Raw genomic sequence first — 17,893 nt, 5'->3', positions numbered from 1 at the left:
CCTTTATTCTTGCAATCCAAGTTCTGGGGCAATTTTTGAGTTTCTAGGAAAAACTACTACTAGAATTTTAATTGTGGTTGCATTGAATTCATAGATTAATTTGCATTGAATTAACAGTATAAACTGTCTTTCTGTCTAGATTGTCTTAGTGGCCTCAATTATTTATTTTATTTTTAAAATTTTATTCATTCTTTTTAGATGTACTTGACAGTAGAGTATATTTTGACATATTTATACAAACATGGAATATATCTTTTTTTAATTAGGATCCCAGTCTGTGGTGGTACATAATGTGGAGATTCATTGTGGTGTATTCATGTGTGTACATAGGAAAGTTGTGTCAGATTCATTCCACTATCTTTCCTATTCTTATCCCCCCTCCCTTTTCATTCCCCTTTCTCTATTCCACTGAGCTTCTATTCTTCCCCTCCCCACACCTTATTGTGTGTTAGCATCCACATATCAGAGAAAACATTCAACCTTTGGATTTGGGGGATTGGCTTATTTCACTTAGCAGGATAGTCTCCAGATCCAGCCATTTACCAGCAAAAGTCACAAAGTCATTCCTTTTTATGGTTGCATAATATTCCATTGTGTATATATAGCACATTTCTTTATCCATTCATCTGTTGAAGGACACCTGGGTTAGCTCCATAGCTTAGCTACTGTGAATTGTGCTGCTGTAAACATTGATGTGGCTGCATCACTATAGTATGCTGATTTTAACTCTTTTGCATCTATACCAAGGAGTAGGATAACTGGGTCAAATGGTGATTCCATTCCAAGTTTTCTGAGGAATGTCCATACTGCTTTCCAGAATGGTTGCACCAATTTGTAGGCCCACCAGCAATGTCTGAGTGTACCCTTTTCCCTACATCCTCTACACATTTATTGTTGCTAGTATTCTTGATAATTGCCATTCTGATTAGAGTGAGATGAAATCTCAGTGTAGTTTAATTTGCATTTCTCTAATTGCTAGTGATGTTGAGCATTTTTTTCATATATTTGTTACTCATTTGTATTTCTTCTTCTGTGAAGTGTTGGTTCAGTTCCTTTGCCCATTTATTGACTGGGTTGTTTTTTTTTTTTTAATGTTAAGTTTTTGAGTTCTTTATATACCCTGGAGATTAATGCTCTAATGAGGTGCAGTGGCAAAGATTTTCTCCCATTGTGTAGGCTCTCTCTTCATGCTCTTGTTTCCTGTGCTTTGAAGAAGCATTTTAGTTTGAATCCATCCCATTTATTGATTCCTGATTTTTACTTCTTGTGCTTAGGAGTCATGTTAAGGAAGTCAGACCCTAGGCCAACATAGTGACGATTTAGGCCTACTTTTTCTTCTCTTAGTCTCAGGACCTCTGTTCTAGGGCCTCAGTCTTTGATCTGCATAGTTAGTTTTGTGTAATAAATATTGTACTCCTTAGACTGTCTACTTGGTCTTTAGATTTGTAGTCATATAAAAATCAGTAAAAATTCAATGTCCATTCAATTTTTAGGAGTCTTGTTGAGGAAGTCAGGTCCTAAACTGACATGATGGAGTGTTGGGCCTACATTTTCTTCTCGTGGGTACAGGGTCTCTGGTCTAATGCCTAGGTCTCTGATCCTCAGTGGCCTTAATTAAATTAAAGGTGACCCTCCCTGCCCCACAGAGGTCCTTGGCCTTTCTGGTTTATTTCTAAATACTTTATATATTTTCTAAAAAGCTATTTGAATGGTATCTTATTTTCATTACATTTTTACATTACATTTAACATTTACGTTAAACTTTTTATTTTGAGGTAATTGTAGATTTCCACACAGTGTAAGATATAATAAAGGTAATGTGTGCTGTTTACCCCAGTGATGGCATCCTGCAAAAGTAGAGTATCACAAATAGAATACTGACATGGATGCAGTCATGATACAGAAGGCTCCATCCCAGCAAGGATCCCTCCTGTTGCCCTTTTGTAGCCATCGCTACTTCTCTCCCACTTGACTCCTCAGTTTCTGGCAAATACTAATCTGTTCTCTGTGTTATTTCAAGAAGGTTATATAAATAATATTTACTACGTAAAAGCCTGGCCTTTTTTACTCAGCATAATTTCTGGAGAGTAATCCAGGTTGTTGGGTATATCACTAGTTCATTCCTTTCTATTGCTGAGTAGTATTCCATGGTATGAATGTGCCATAGTTTACTTAACCATTTATTTGCTGAGTGATATCTGGATTATTTCTAGATTTGGACTATTACTAAAAAAAACTGCTGTAAACATTTGTATACAGGTTTTGTGTGAATGTAAGTTTTAATTTTCTGGGATAAATATGCAGCAGTGCATTTGCTGGATTGTATGGTAGTAGTGGTAGTTTGGGGTTGTTGTTGTTTTTTTTTTGTTTTTTTTTTTTTCCTGCCAAACCATTTATCAGTGTGGTTTCACCATTTTTTATTACCACAAGCAGTGCAAGTCATCCGCTTTTTGTGCATCCTTGTCAGACTTTTTTGTTATCACTATGTTTTTATTTTAGTCCTTTCGATAGGTATGCAGAGGTATAATTCCTGCAGAGGACAGTTAGCAGTATCTATTAAAGCTACAAATATGCTTTGGCCTGGTAGTTGCACATCTAGGAATTGATCCTACAGGTGCACTGTCACAGATGTGAAATGACTTTATAAGAGCAAAAGAGTAAGTGTACATATGTATGGTTACATATGTTTATGATATTTAGTGGATACTGTGCAGCTGGAGAATGAAGAAGGTATTTCTCTACTGTTTATGGAAAGAGTTCTAAGATCTCTTCATTTAAAAAAGCACAATTCACGAGCTAGGGATGTAGCTCATGGTAGAGCATTTGCCTTCCTTGCACAAGGTTCCCTCCCAGCTGTTAAAAAAATAGCAAGGTTTAACAAATGTGGATTGGGGGAAAATATACATATATTTGCATTGGACAGTTACCCAAGAGATAGCATTGGTAAATGTAGTAAGAGGAAAATGGAAGTAAAAGGGATATGCCCCCATATTTTTATAACTTTTCAACTTTGAGCTACTTGAATTGTATTGCCTATTAAAATATCTTCAACAGAAAACTTTAATAATAAAACAAAAATGAAATCTATTGCCTAGAAATTTTAAAACTAGCAAATTATACATTTTGTTTACTTCTCTTTTACAGCAATTTGAGATTTTTGATGATTGCTTTAGCATATGCTATCCCACTTGGTGTATTTGCTGGCTGGTCTGGAGTTCTGGACTTAATTTTAACACCAGTACATGTCAGCCAAGTAAGTACTCTATTTCTTTATATGTAGTAGTTATTTTAGTTCATTTAATTTACCAATACTGATTACATGTTCTTGGTTTTAACTTGAAAGACTGGGTAAAATATTGTCCTAAATCACTATTATAAAATCAAGATTCTTATGAAGCAGTTTTTAATTTGATAACAGCCATGAACTTTACATTTGTGGATGAAATTAAGGATGTGAAAAACAGAAATCTTTGTTGTCCTCTTTATTTATCCTTGCTCCATACTTCATAGAGGAGATTATTCATAAAGAAAATTATGGGACTGGAGTTGTAGCTCAGTGGTGGAGCACTTGCCTAGCACATATGAGGCACTGGGTTCGGTCCTCAGCACCACATAAAAATAAATAAATAAATAAATAAATAAATAAATAAATAAATAAATGTATTATGTCCATCTACAACTAAAAAAATACTTTTAAAAAAGAAAATTATGACCCCATTATAAAATCTATTGTTATTCCTACATCTAATTTCTTTATTTTCTCTCTGGTCTCAGAATAAGACTATTTCGTCTTTTCAAAAAATGCCCATTTTACCATACTTGATGACATCCATTCCTTCTTTGCTTCCACATACTATGATAGAAAAAGTAGAGTGAGATTTAGAGGAGCAAATGAAAGAAATTTAAAAGCTCTCAGATTTAAAATATGACTGCTTTCAAGATTTTTTAATCGCTGACTCCAGTGGTTTTTACTGTGACGTAACTAGGTGGTGATCTTTTTCTAAATTTATTCTACTTGAGGCTTATAGGACTTCTTGAATCTAGGGTTTGATATCTCTCATCAGGTCCTGAAAATTCTTAACCAACACCATTTCAAAACTTGTGTTTCATTTTCTTTAATTTCTCTTCTGGGAACTCTACATATGTTTTACATTTATACTGTGTTCCCTGCATCTTTCTTTTCTGAACTTTACATCCTTTTGCCTTTTGTGTTTCAGACTTGATATTTTATCTAGCATTTCTCTCAACTCAGTATTTCAGCTCTGCTTTGCTATTAAATTCATCTATGAGTTCATTTTAATTCTGATGATTTTAAGATATAAAATTTCAATTTGCTTGTGTTTATACATTTCTGTAGAAATGTATAAACCTTGTCTTTAACAAAAATAGTGATTTAAAGTCTGAATCTCATAATTTCATTTTCTGGATTCCCTGTGGATCTGTTTACAGTTTTGACATTCAGTCCAGTTTTCTTATCACTATATGTGTTCCATGAGTTTTGACTGAGTGCTAGACATAGCATATGAAAAGTTGTAAAGAATTTAACCTTCAAGATGATGTTATTTTCTTCCAGAGAGAATTTGTGGGTTTTTTTTTTTTTTTCCTGGCACAAAATCATATCAGTCTAGTTTCAGGGATTGAGATCATTTAAGGCACAGCTTTGGTTCCTCAGAGTGATCTTTTTTCAGTGCCCCTTACTCTGTGGATCTGGTCCTTTGGATATATGATCCTTCAGAGTGCCCAATTGAAGTCTGGTGTTGTTACAAGACCACCTCACTTCTACCAGGTCCCAAATTTATATATTTTTTTCTTTTTTAAGTCAATGAGGCTATTAATCACTTTTCACTCCCTTAACCATGTTTTCTGGAAACACTCTTTTTTTTTTTTTTTTTTTGTGTTGCTGGGGATTTGAACCCAGGGCCTTGTGCTTGCGAGGCAAGCACTCAACCAGCTGAGCTGTATCCCCAGCCCTCTTAACCATGTTTTCTGAAATTAGGAGACACACCTAAATGGAAATTGTCAACAAATACCAGGTATATTTTTCTGGCTTTCTTTCCTATCCTAGATCGTGGTTCCATAATTCTGGATTACTATGTGGTAGATTTTCTAGTTCTCAGCTAGAATTCTAATTCAAATCACTACTCTACCTATGTTAGTCCATCCAGACTGCTAAAACAAAATGCCTTAGACTGGTATTTTATAATAATACAAAATTATTTCTCCCTGATCTGGAAGCAGGGAAGTCCAAACTCAAGGCACCAGCAGATTTGGTGTATGGAGAGAGCTGCTCTCTGCTTTGAGCTGGAGCCTTCTTGCTATGTTCTCACATGGCATAAGGGACAAGGCAGTACCCTTTGACCACTTTTATATAAGGACACTAATCCCATCCATGAGGGAAGAGCTCCCAGGACTTGATCATTTCCTGAAGCCCTCCTCTTAATATTATGAAATTGATGACACGGGGGATTAAGTTCTAATACATGAATTTTAAAGGACACCAACATGCAGAACATAGTTGTATGTTTACCATAGAAGAACACCTTCCCTTAGCTTTCTGGCCTATTTTTCTGGATGGCAAGAATTCCACGTGTGCTCACCTCCAATGAGGAAAAGTATAATACCTGTTTAAATGGTGCTGATTTTGCATATCTATGCTTTGTATTGTAAACCCTAGGAAGCCCTTTCAAGAATCTTTCTGTATACAAGCACTGCCAGATATAGAGAACATGAATTAAAGGTTTAAGGTGAAATTTAAAATTAAATTAAACCAAGAAAATTAAAGCAAAGTTTTAATTATTGGATAGAATTTTACTAACTATAAGTGAGTATCATGAACAAAGGAGGCAAAAAAGCACAAACTGATCTCAAAGGCCAAGCATCAGTACCACCAGCTGCTCAGAGGTCCTTAGCCAGGCCCAAAACCCCATTCACCAAGGGGCCAAGTGGAAGTGTCTGTGGAGACCAAATAGCATTAAGCAAGCCTTGGACAGTGGTATTAAATGCCCTGCCCTGAGAGGGGTAGTCCTGCAGAGCAAAGAGTTCTCCTGCCCCAAATGCAGTATAAAAACCTTGTAGTAATATGAGCTTCAGGATATCATCTTTCTTCAGAACATTTTTTGTTTGCTTCTGGGGCAAACACTGGTATATCAAAAAACTTGTGTGAAGCTCTTGTATTTCTTAGACTAAGCTGCTGTGAGAAGTAGACTCCCCAAATTTTGACACTTGATAAGAAGTTTATTTCTCATTCACATAAAATCTAGGACAGTGTGCGTAATGATCTAGGACAGTTGGCCAGAGTTGGGACAATTCTTTTCCTAGTCCTGATTTAGAGACCTAGATAGTGCTTCTGTCCCCCAGGACCTTGTCATTATATGCATGTGTGCATCTGGGTGACCACATCCAGACTGCAGTGGTGGAAAGGGAAAAAAAGCATGGAGGAAACACAGAGCTGTATTCAGGTTCTAACCTGGAGGTGACATACCTCACTTCTGCTCCCTTCCATCGATGAGAACTTAGTCACATGGTCACATGTACCAAACAGAAGCAAGCACATGTAATCTATTAAGTACCTAGGTAGAAGATAATATTTGATAGACAATTGGCAAACCCTGACACAAGCGTATGATTCAAAGTAATAAAAGATAAAAATTAGTTTGGACAACTCTCAAGTGCCAGGTCAAGTTTGCACTTTGCCCTACAGCCACAAGGACAGCTGGGATAACTATCCTGGTGATAGTGAGCAAAATAAATTGTGAAGACCATTGCAGAAGTTTTTATAGGAATCTGGAAATAAGAAACAAGATAATAAGCAAGTGTGCTGGTCCTGGGAATGGAAAAGAGAAGAAAAAAATATAACAATGTTAAGAAACACAAGCACCAACTAACATGTATCAAACACTTTACATTTATTAACTGATTTGACTCTCTTAGAAAACTATACATTTATTATCCCTTATTCTACCAGTGTGGAAATTGAGGCTTAGAGTATGTATTGGTGCAAAAGGCAAGTCATAATAGGAGTTATAGCTACATTTTATTCAAAAGAATTAAAGTCAGCACACCATAGCAATACATACATACTTGTGTTTTTAGCAATGCATTTGGCAGTAGCTAAGGTATGGAACCAGACTAGTTGTCTGTCAGTAGACAAATGTATAAAGAAAATGTGATATATATATACACAGTGGAGTTTTACTCAGCCATAAAGAATGAAATTGTATAATTTACAAGAAAATAGACGGAACTTGAGGGCATTATGTTAAACAAAATAAGCCAGATTTAGAAAGTCAAGGCTCATATGTTTTCTTTCACATGTGGAAGTTAGAAGAAAGGAAAACAACAGGATAGAGGATCTCGTGAAATTATAAGTAGAGTAGAGGAGAGGAGAGTGTTCTGGTCAGCTGTTGCATCACTCTGACCAACACACATGACAATGAAGAGGAGGAAAAAGTTTATTTTGGCTCACAGTTTCAGAGGTTCAATCCATGTTAGGGTGACTCTAGCTCTAGGCCCACAGTGAGGCAGAACATCGTGGTGGAAGGACATAAAGGAAGAAAGCAGCTCAGGGCATGGCAACCAAGAAGCAGAGAGAGCTCCACTCACCAGAGACAAAATATAAACCCAAGAGTCACTCCCAGTGACCTACTTCATCCAACAGTTAATCCATCAGTGGTTTATAATCCACTGATTAGGTTATACCTCTTAAAATCTAATCATTTCACCCCTGAAAATTCTTGTACTATCTCACACATGAGCTTTTTGGGGACACCTCATATCTAAACCATATAATGGTGATGCGTAAGGGGATGGAGAGAAGGGAGGAGAAGGAGAGATACTAGGAAATGAAATTATGTTATGTGCATATATCCCACTAATATGTATAATTGTAATGTGCCAATTTAAATTAAGTTTAAAAAAGAGTTAAAGTACATGAGTGATGAGGAAATGTAGACAGTATTTATAGATTTCCCTGAGAGAGTGTGGCATGAAGGTAGAAAGAACATGAGATAAGTAGGGAAGCATCATTGGATAATAACCACAGCCAACGTTTATTGAGCACTTCCTGTGTGTTAGCCACTGATCTTAGTCCTATATACACATTATCTCATTGCATCCATTTAATAAGTAAGAAGACATAATTTGCACAGAATGATAAAGCTAGTAAATGGCAGGGATGGAAATGTTTAGTTAAGAGAATATGCTATACATTTGAAACCCAATTCATCTTCTCTTACTCTATCCACTCTCTTGCTCATCCACACATTTCTCTTTCCCTCCCTCCTTCTCTCACCTCTCAATACATTTTTAGATGTTGCCGGACATTTTAGCCCCCAATTATTTCCTAGTAGTTTCATGTATGATGATTATATTTAAACTTTTTGAACCAAATGATCATTTCTGTACTTTTCCCATTGCCTCAAGAATTCCTAGTACAATGTAGAACATAACGAAAAATACGTTTAATAACAATATGATTATTTGATTGATTTAAATATTCCATTAAAAATTAATGGAATAATTTTTCCATTACATAAGTTAGTGTTAAATAAGTTAGTGTTAAATCAGCTTCAGGAAGATCCTTTCGTTTTATCCATTTTCTTAAATGATATTTCCCAGATCTGTTGTCAGTGACTGTTAACACATTGTTCATAAAGGATTTCTTTTTCATTTTCTAAATTGCAACATGACAGTCTTGCCTTAAATATGTCCACTGCTTTGTTAACAGGTGGATGCTGGCTGGATTGGATTTTGGTCCATAGTTGGAGGCTGTGTTGTTGGTATAGCTATGGCAAGGTAAGAATATTTTATATCAAATGTGAGTGGACAAAGAGGGGGGAAAGCCCAAAGAGAAATAGGCTGTTCTAAAGAAACATTAAAATTCAGGAGAAAGTAGAACAGGCAAAAATCGGAAAGGGGTACTTGTTTAGGCTACAAGAAATTCACATGCAGTGAATAGAATTTACTGCTACAGGAATCCTTCTCAGAAGTAGTCCTTCCTAAAATGTTTTTTGCAGACCAAAAATGTATTTCCAGTGTAATTAAGCTGTTTCTCTCCATGTTGTTCAAGAACAACATCTCCAAATGGAACCCAAAGAAAGGTAAATCAATAGTTAACAAGAATAAGAAAGAGTTGAATCATTTTTAAGAGCATCTCTAGAACTTTGCATGAGAAGGCAGTCTGCCAGTAGCAGGTTTTTTGGCACGTCCGTCCCTGTGGTTATCCCATTTTGATGAAAAATGTTCATAAAGGTTTCCAGTTTCATCAAACTCCTTTTGATCTTGAACTATTAATGACTACACATTTTTAGAATGAATCAGAAGAAGGAAAAGTGTCTGTCTCATTTATTCTAAAAAAAGAAAAGAATGGAAGTGTCATTCTTAGATTACTACCTATAAAATTACTCGTGTGGTGTTTCAAAGAGAGTATTCCTTCAACTCCCAAGTCATTTACAAATTAGATAATCAACTTTGTCAGGAAGAGGAGAATCTAATTATATATTTGGGGTGATCAAATAAGATGTATAAATCACCTCAGTATCTAAATACTTAAACATAATTGACACAGGTAATATATCTTGCAGTTTGCATAGTATTTCTGGGATAATGAAAGAATAAATCGGAGGGGCTGGGGTTGTGGCTTAGTGGTAGAGCACTTGCCTAGCATGTGTGAGGCACTGAGTTCGATTCTCAGCACTGCATATAAGTAAATGAATAAAATAAGGTTCATCAACAACTAAAAATTAAAAATAAAAAAGAATAAATTGATACCATAACTTCTAAATCTCTTTGAGGATTTTATAAGTTAGGAAATTATAAGAATAAAATCTAAAAGCTAAAGAAACAGGATAGAAAACATTTTTGTAGGAAATCACTTCACTGGTAATAAAAACACTGACTCAGCACATTTTGACAAGAATCATACCTAATTTTTCTAATTAAATCTCTAAGTCTATTATAGTGTATCATCTTTGATCAAATCCTATTCCGAGCACCAAATAGGTCAAAGAGGAAATAAGAAGTGGCATCTCACATTCTTCTCTTTATTTTCTTTCTGTAATCCTTTAATTTTTAACTACAGATATTCATTTAGAAGATTAAATTGTAATGATGACTCTCTGCTTTTTAATTTGTTGAATTGAAAGTTCTAAAAAGTACTTCTCTTATTCTAGGATCAGAAATCAAATTTTATTTATAAGGCCTAAAGTCAACTTTTGAAATTATTTTCTGAACACCATTTTTCAAGGATTCCCTAGAATGGAATTTCCTTACAGACATGAGTGCTTTGAGTGGTTTTTCATACTTATATTGCTAAAGACCATTATTAAAGGTGCTATTTGGTCCTATATTCTTTGGTGGTGTCAGCCATTTGAAAGGACAGTGCCCTCAAAAACAACAGACCACCAGGACCATTTTATTCTTGTATGATCAAGTTCTGTGAAACTTTTTTGCAGTTCAACTGTGATTTGTATCTGAAAGCTGTTTTAGTCTCTCATACCTTGTCACCTGCCTATCTGATGAGTTTATGTAGCATCCAAAATGTAAATCTGAAAAGTGTTCAGCCAGCTTGGAATTAAGACCAAGTGTTTTGCATTTTTTGAGGTTCATTTCTGTCAAGCTGTGGAACCTTTTTCAGAGTACACAGAATTTTCTACTTGTGAATCGTCATAGAAAATGAACTTGTCACTGAGCAAAAAAGCACATCCATTTTTTTCTACCAAAAGATGGCATCAGCTCTCATAGGAAATCATCTTAGTTTTTACTAACAAACATGATTAACCATATCATGTCAAATAAGTATAAAACAAAGGATAATACAGAAAGTGTTACATAGGACACATAATTACAATAGTGATTATAATCTGTTTTTAAAATTTCAAAATGAAGATAACATGGGCAATGTCATATTGGGGACAGGATCAAATTTTCTATCATAGAAGCAATTCTGAAGGATGAAGTAAATGATGTAGAGACACAGCCAAAGGATTGTGCTTTAAACATTTAACAGTCTGCATGTGAGGAAAAGCAATTGGCAAATGGGAAAAGGTTTTGGCATGCCTTTCAATTTCATATTGATTCTGGGAAAAGGTAGTGATTTGAGAACTTAAAATGCTATGGAAGTTCCAAACTCCATAGAATAGTATTTAGTGTTCCTGGATGCTGTATTCTTGCTTTTAGGAAGCTTACAGTCTAGTAGGGAAGACAAAATAAATTTTAAAAATGCAAAAATAAAACAATTTCCAAAAGAAAAAAAATACTATGGAGAAATAAAGTGAAATGTGGATCCACGATGGGGAGGACTCATGAGCCTGAAGAGCCATGTTGAACTGAGACCTGAATGAGCTGAAGGATGAGCAGGAGAGCCATCTGAGGGTCTGGGAGTACCAACATTCCGGGCAGATGGGATAAGTACAAAATGTACCCATTACTGTGGGAAGCAACCTTAGCATGTATGAGAAACAGAAGCACAGCCACCCAACAGGAGCATAGCAAGGGAAGGGGGAACAGATAGGATCAGGTCACATGGGACCTCAAAGGCTCTGGTGTAGGCACTTGTATTTTTTCTCTGAGCCTGAATTTTGGGAGAGCCATCTTTGCAAGTTTATGTCAACAAAATAGCCTATTTTCTAAAACTGGGATAATGTGTATTCATTGTAGAATGCTTTAAAAGTATAGAATATATAAAGAAAACTAAACTGACATTTAAAAACTCAAAATCCATCCTATGAGTTATAGATCCAAACAGAGATGACATTTTGTTTGTAAGAGAAAAAACATAAGTAACATCATACATACAAGAAAATGTGTCAATTAAAAAATAAAATAAAAATATAGCTAGTTTTAAAATAAAGCATGGGAAATTCTCTGTTGTTTAATGAAAGCATGTTACTAATTTAAATAACACTTAAGAGTTCAGATAGAATTAATAGAACAGTGTTTCTTTTCAGGTTTGCAGATTTTATCCGGGGTATGCTGAAGCTAATTCTTCTCCTCCTATTTTCTGGGGCTACACTGTCATCCACATGGTTCACCCTGACCTGTTTGAATAGTATCACACATCTGCCTTTGACCACGGGTGAGCACAGGCTGTTTTTGAACTTTGAATAAGTATTTTTAGTTCATGGAAGTAAACATTCTCTGATAGTAGGACTTTTTCTTCCTTTCCATTTGTTAAATACACAAAACGGTTTCCCTTGTCCCATCATCATGCCATTCTCCATCTAAAAAGAGCCCAAGAAATAATAAAAAATATTTTAATTGGTATTTTGCATATGGAAAAGAAGTATATTCTTTGGCTAAAACTCATAATATGGAAAAATTGATTTTTTAAAAATTCATATTAGAGCATGATACAAAGATTTTTATAATTTTAATAATAAAAATAAGGGCAGAAAGGTAAGATATTTAATGTATACCAGTAAAATTCTTTGAACAATACCTATAACTTTATTTTATTTTTGCCTTTCTTTATTAATACAAAAACAAAACTTACTGGAAATACCTGTTGAAAATATGTTATAACCAATTTTCTTAGCTCATTTAATTTATCTGAAACATTTATAGTTGTTGTTCTTTATATGTTTTTTATTAATATGAAGCCAGGCTCTGTTCTCTGTTGCTATTCTAAGTTACATAAATTTAGTGACTTAACATGACTTTATATTCTTATATCTCTGTGGTTTAGAAGGAGATTCACCATAGGTCTTCCTGGGCCAAAATCAAAATGTGGGGCCAGGCATGGTGGTGCATGCCTGTAATCCCAGTGACTTGGAAGGCTGAGGCAGGAAGATCCAGAGTTCAAAGCCAGCCTCAGCAAAAGTGAGGCTCTAAGCCAACTCAGTAAGACCCTGCCTCTAAATAAAATACAAAATAGGGCTGGGGATTTGGTTCAGTGATTGAGTGCCCCGAGTCCAATCTCTGGTACCCCCCCCCCCCGCAAAAAATCAAAGTGTGAGTAGACTTAAGGGAAGAACCTATTTACCTGTTTTCTCACCTTTTCTAGCTTCTAGAGGTAAACCCCCTATTCCTGATTTGTGGTCTGTCCTCCATCATCAGACAGCAGCAGAAGGCCAACTCCTCTCACACTGCTTCCCTACCCTTCTGCCATACTCTTTCTCTCTCTCCTTTCCTCTTCTCTTTTACCTTCCTTTCTTGGCTTCTTATTCCACTTTTAAGGAATCAATGGTGATTGATTAAACTGGGCCCTCTCCAATAATCCAGGATAATCTCCCAATTTTAAACTCAGCTGATTAGCAACCTTAATTTCACCTCAGCCTTAATTAAGTCCCTTTGCTTAAGACAGTATATTCACAAATTCCAGAAATGAAGATGTGAATATTTTCGTGGAAGTGGGTCATTATTCTGCCAATCCAGGATTTTTTTTAATTACTATGACAGATTATTTATAAATCCAGGGGTCTCTGTTATTGTTTTTTCCTTTCTTCTAACAAATGACTTCTTTTTTTAAAAATATTTTTTTAGATGTTGATAGACCTTTATTTTATTCATTTATTTATATGTGGTGCTGAGAATCGAACCCAGTGCCTCACACATGCTAGGCAAGTGCTCTACAACTGAGCTACAATCCCAGCCCCAACAAATGACTTCTTAAGTATTTTTAATTTCATTTGCAGGTAATATTCATTCACCTTTTGGATTAAGTATTTAATTAAAGGGTTTTGTTATAAAGTAGATTATATGATTAATGGTCATAACAAGCATTCATATGAGTAGGAGCAATAGGAATTTGAAGGTAGCTCCATCAGGACCCAGTGGCATGTGCATTCCTTGGGAATCCATGAGAAAGGAGGGTTTCTTTTTTCTCCTATAACTAATGAATATGTATCCCAGTTTGGATCTCTGCACTCTCTAAGAACAGAACCAAGAGTTTACACATCAGAAACATTGAATCTTTCAAAGACAGCCATTTTTTGAGGGGTTCCTACCATTTTTACAAAGTTAAATAGGGCAATAGAACCAGGTTATCCTAGACACGCAACGGCCAAACTACACCAAACCAGCTGCCCTGAGTACTGCACAAAGTCACTGGAACCTCTGCTCCAAGGAAGTTCCCAGTGTCAGCAGTAGACTGGGCTGCATTCTTTTTGATGACATCATATTTTTTGCAGAGTTAGTTTTTCAGCAGTTGCTATGATAAAAAGCACAAAATCAGTGTGAAACAGGAAATGAGGGTGGTGGTATTCAATCCAGTTCCAAATTTGAGAAGTTGTGCAATGCTCATCAGATGCATACATCCCATTAGAAAGTAATTGTGGTCATTTAAGAATGATGGGGCTGTGGTTGTAATTCAGTGGTAGAGGGCTTGCCTAGCATGTGTGAGGCACTGGGCTTGATCCTCAGTAGCGCATAAAAATAAGTAAAATAAAGGTGTAAAAAATACAATAATATAAGAAAACACACTAAAAATTTAAGAATGAAATAAAACTATTTCTCTTAGTTTATAGGTATAACTTTTCAAATGGCTAGTTAATTGTTAGGACACATGTATTTATTGAATTGTTGGGGCCTAACTGTATAATTAACAGAATTGTTAGCTACTTCCTTTGGACTTGGCACACCTTGAAAAAACTACTGAAACCCTAAGAATGCTATGAAGGAAGTTTAGAATCCTCTGTTTATCCTATCCTGTCTGCAGTCCTCTTTTCAGTGTACACGTTGCTTTGCTGGGGAAATAATAATGAGATACACTGTGCATTATTTATATGCCAATGTGCCTACACTGGGGTTCTGAGCAGTTTAGCAAGTATTCTGGGCCAGAAAATTTTTAAACTTTTTTCCAGTATAATTTCCAATTTTAGCAGTTGAACAACATTCTGGTAGAACAGTTTTAGTTTAGAACTCTTCTTATCCATGACATTACATTTAGATTTTCTCATGGTACTATATGTCAGGAAAGCATCTGTGAGATTTTATAAGAACATGATTATGAGTACATGATGAACAGATTTATTTCTTTTGAATTAAGTGTAGAATATTCAGTATAAGATTATTCATTAAAATTTAAGTATTTTCAATTTAACATGACAGAATTAGTGGTTCTGTCTCTGAGTGGAGGTGTTAGGAATAAATTTAATTTTCTACCTTCATGTTTATTTGGGTTTGTGTAGTTTCTTTCACTGTCACCAGGAAATGTATATTTGAAAACTCTATGTCTTTTAAGTCTTGAAAGAACATTGGTGTGATTGGCCCTGGTCAAAACTATGTTTTCCCAACCTGTTGTTGAAAATAATTAGGTTGAACAGAAAGGGAAGCAGAATTCTAAATTAAATCAAGGCCAGAATTGAAAGGTTGAGTTTGATTTGACCATCTTAACTTTCATGAGATTTATAAATTTTCCTGTCATTTTTAATTGCACGTCAATTTTTGAATGTCATTTAGATATTTCTAAAAGATACGTTTTTAACTCATGAACACACTGGGTTAAGAATTACATTAGTTCTTATTCCCTCTCTAAATTGTCATTGCCTTTTTCTTCTTCTTCTTTCCTGATAGCACTTAGTAGTTACTTGAGTTTATGTCTTATTCTCCCTTCCATTCTGAACATCTGGAGCCTCCACCCCAGTACCTAACACAGACCCTAAGGAATGAATGAATGAATGAAGTGTGTGTTACCTGCATGTGAGCCCTAATATACAGGACTTACTGCCAGTGGTGGTCAGCAACAGTGTCTCTTCATTATTTAACTACAGGAAGGCAAAAAGGGGCACACTTTAAAGGAACAATGGAGAATTTGAATAAATAAGTCACAGACACTCTTTCTGCCTTTGTAAAAATTTGACCTAATTCCTTTTAAGTAAAAGAGGTTTCATGGAAGGAAACTTGCTGCAAAATCTAATTATAGACAAATTTAGATCTTTAGGTTGGTATTTATTGTAATGGCAAATTCATGTTTCTTTTTTACTGATCACTCTTACTTTAATCTGGAAAGTATCTAGTCTTTTTCCTCTTGCTTGTTATTTCTATTGTGGGGTTTTTTTTTAAATATGTTTTTAGTTGTCAATGAACATTTATTTATTTAATTAAATGTGGTGCTAAGAATTGAACCCAGTACCTCACACATGCTAGGCAAGTGCTCTCCCACTGTGTTACAGCCCCAGCCCCTCTATTGTGGGTTTTATGTATCAGAAGAATACACATGATAAGTGTTTGAGATTAATTTATGTGCCACATAAGAATGTTTCATTCAAAAACAGACAATATGTCTGATAGTGTTCCCATGGCCTGGTGGTGTCTTAGTTGCCTTACTTTGTGTCAGTCACATTCTTATGTTCATACAACAAAATCGTCTATGATGCATTTCTCAGAATATGTCCCCATTGTTAAGCAATGCATGACTGTATATGCACAATAACTGTTAACATAATAAATTAAAACTAATAAGTTGAATAAATTAGTTTTTTCAACCTGTGTTAAGTACTAGTGCTATCTTATTAAAACCACCTATTGCAGTATTTCTGTAGTCCACTGATTTTTTAAAATTTGTTCTAATTAGTTATACATGACAGTAGAATGCATTTTGACACTTTGTACACAAATGGAACACAACTTCTTATTCCTCTGACTGTATATGATGCACAGTCACATGGGTCATGCATTTTATATATATATATATAGGGTAATAATGTCCATCCTGTTCCACCATCCTTCCCACCCCCATACCCCTCCCCTCATGCCCATCTGCCCAATCCAAAGTTCCTCCATTCTTCCCTACCCATCCCCCATTATGGATCCACATCCACTTATTAGAGAATCTACTGATCATAATATTATAATTGTTGCCATCTCTGCAGAAGAAAGACTGGGTCAATACATTCTCTCCAAAGGCATTCTGTGTTGATATATGTGCTTGCTTACATACATCCTCTTAGAGGCTATCAACAGTATACCATTTTTACCTCCTTAGGGAAACAGTATTTAAAATTGCATTATTAATTAATTGAAGTACTTACAATAGGGCAAATAAATAACCTCATGACTAGATAACGTGTACTTCAAAATCTTGAAGCTTATGCCCCTAAACAAAATTATGAAAACACAATTTTTCACCTCATCCAAGAATGAAATGTCTAGCCCTGTTAGCTACAACTCATACAGTCATTTTTTACTATAGTTGAATGCTAGGAAAATGGCATTTTGAAAAATGTTAGCACTTTAGTGTTGAGTTTGCTGAAACGATATAATTTGACTGTTTGACAGAAGTTGACTTGGGAGAGATTATTCATCTAATTTCATCTAAAGTTACTAGAAGGCCACAATGCTGATCAGAAACAAATACAGAGTCGGGGCTAAGGAAGGATGTCTAGCTAGACAGAATGCCCTAGGGAGCAATAGCTGGCCACAAGGTGACTTCAAGTGCTATTTAAAGAAAGGAAGCATACTCAATTGTATCGAAAGGCATGTGACATGTATAGGCTAAAGAATAATCCTCTTATTATATTTTCATATGTTTTACCTTAAATAAATAATAATTATGTCCCTTTTTAATAGCATGCAAAGAAAGAAAGATATACACATGCCCAAAATAGGGTGAAAAAAGGAAAATTCAAAAAGAATAATGAATGCTTAAAGAAATGCATATAATTAAAGAAATTGAGGGGTAGAGGGTGAGAATATAGCTCAGTGATAGATCATTTGCCCAGCATGTGCAAGTCCTTGGGTTCAATCCCCAGCACTGCAAAAAACACACACACACATACACATACACACAAATACAAATTAGAGACTTTAAACTTTAAGGACAGATGGCTAAGCACCTTAACTACTCTTTTCAGCTTTATGAACTAAAGTAACAGTTACTCATACTCATAACTGACTGCTCAAGAAAGGAAAAGTAGAATATGGATTAAAAAAAGAGAATGGATTTGTGAAAATTCTT

General features: G+C 35.2%; 1 protein-coding gene across 1 annotated transcript in view; it reads left to right on the top strand.

Moving 5' to 3' along the window:
• Positions 1 to 17,893, top strand: part of Slc49a4 (solute carrier family 49 member 4) — a 95,392-nt gene that overhangs the window by 62,900 nt on the left and 14,599 nt on the right. The window contains 3 exon segments of the mRNA XM_047565166.1: positions 3,145 to 3,253; positions 8,726 to 8,793; positions 11,946 to 12,073. Of these exon segments, the coding sequence (XP_047421122.1) occupies positions 3,145 to 3,253; positions 8,726 to 8,793; positions 11,946 to 12,073 (305 nt within the window).

This window comes from Sciurus carolinensis, chromosome 9 (assembly GCF_902686445.1).
Source record: "Sciurus carolinensis chromosome 9, mSciCar1.2, whole genome shotgun sequence".
In the NCBI taxonomy this organism is placed as follows: Eukaryota; Metazoa; Chordata; class Mammalia; order Rodentia; family Sciuridae; genus Sciurus; species Sciurus carolinensis.
This window is presented reverse-complemented; position numbering and strand designations above follow the sequence as displayed.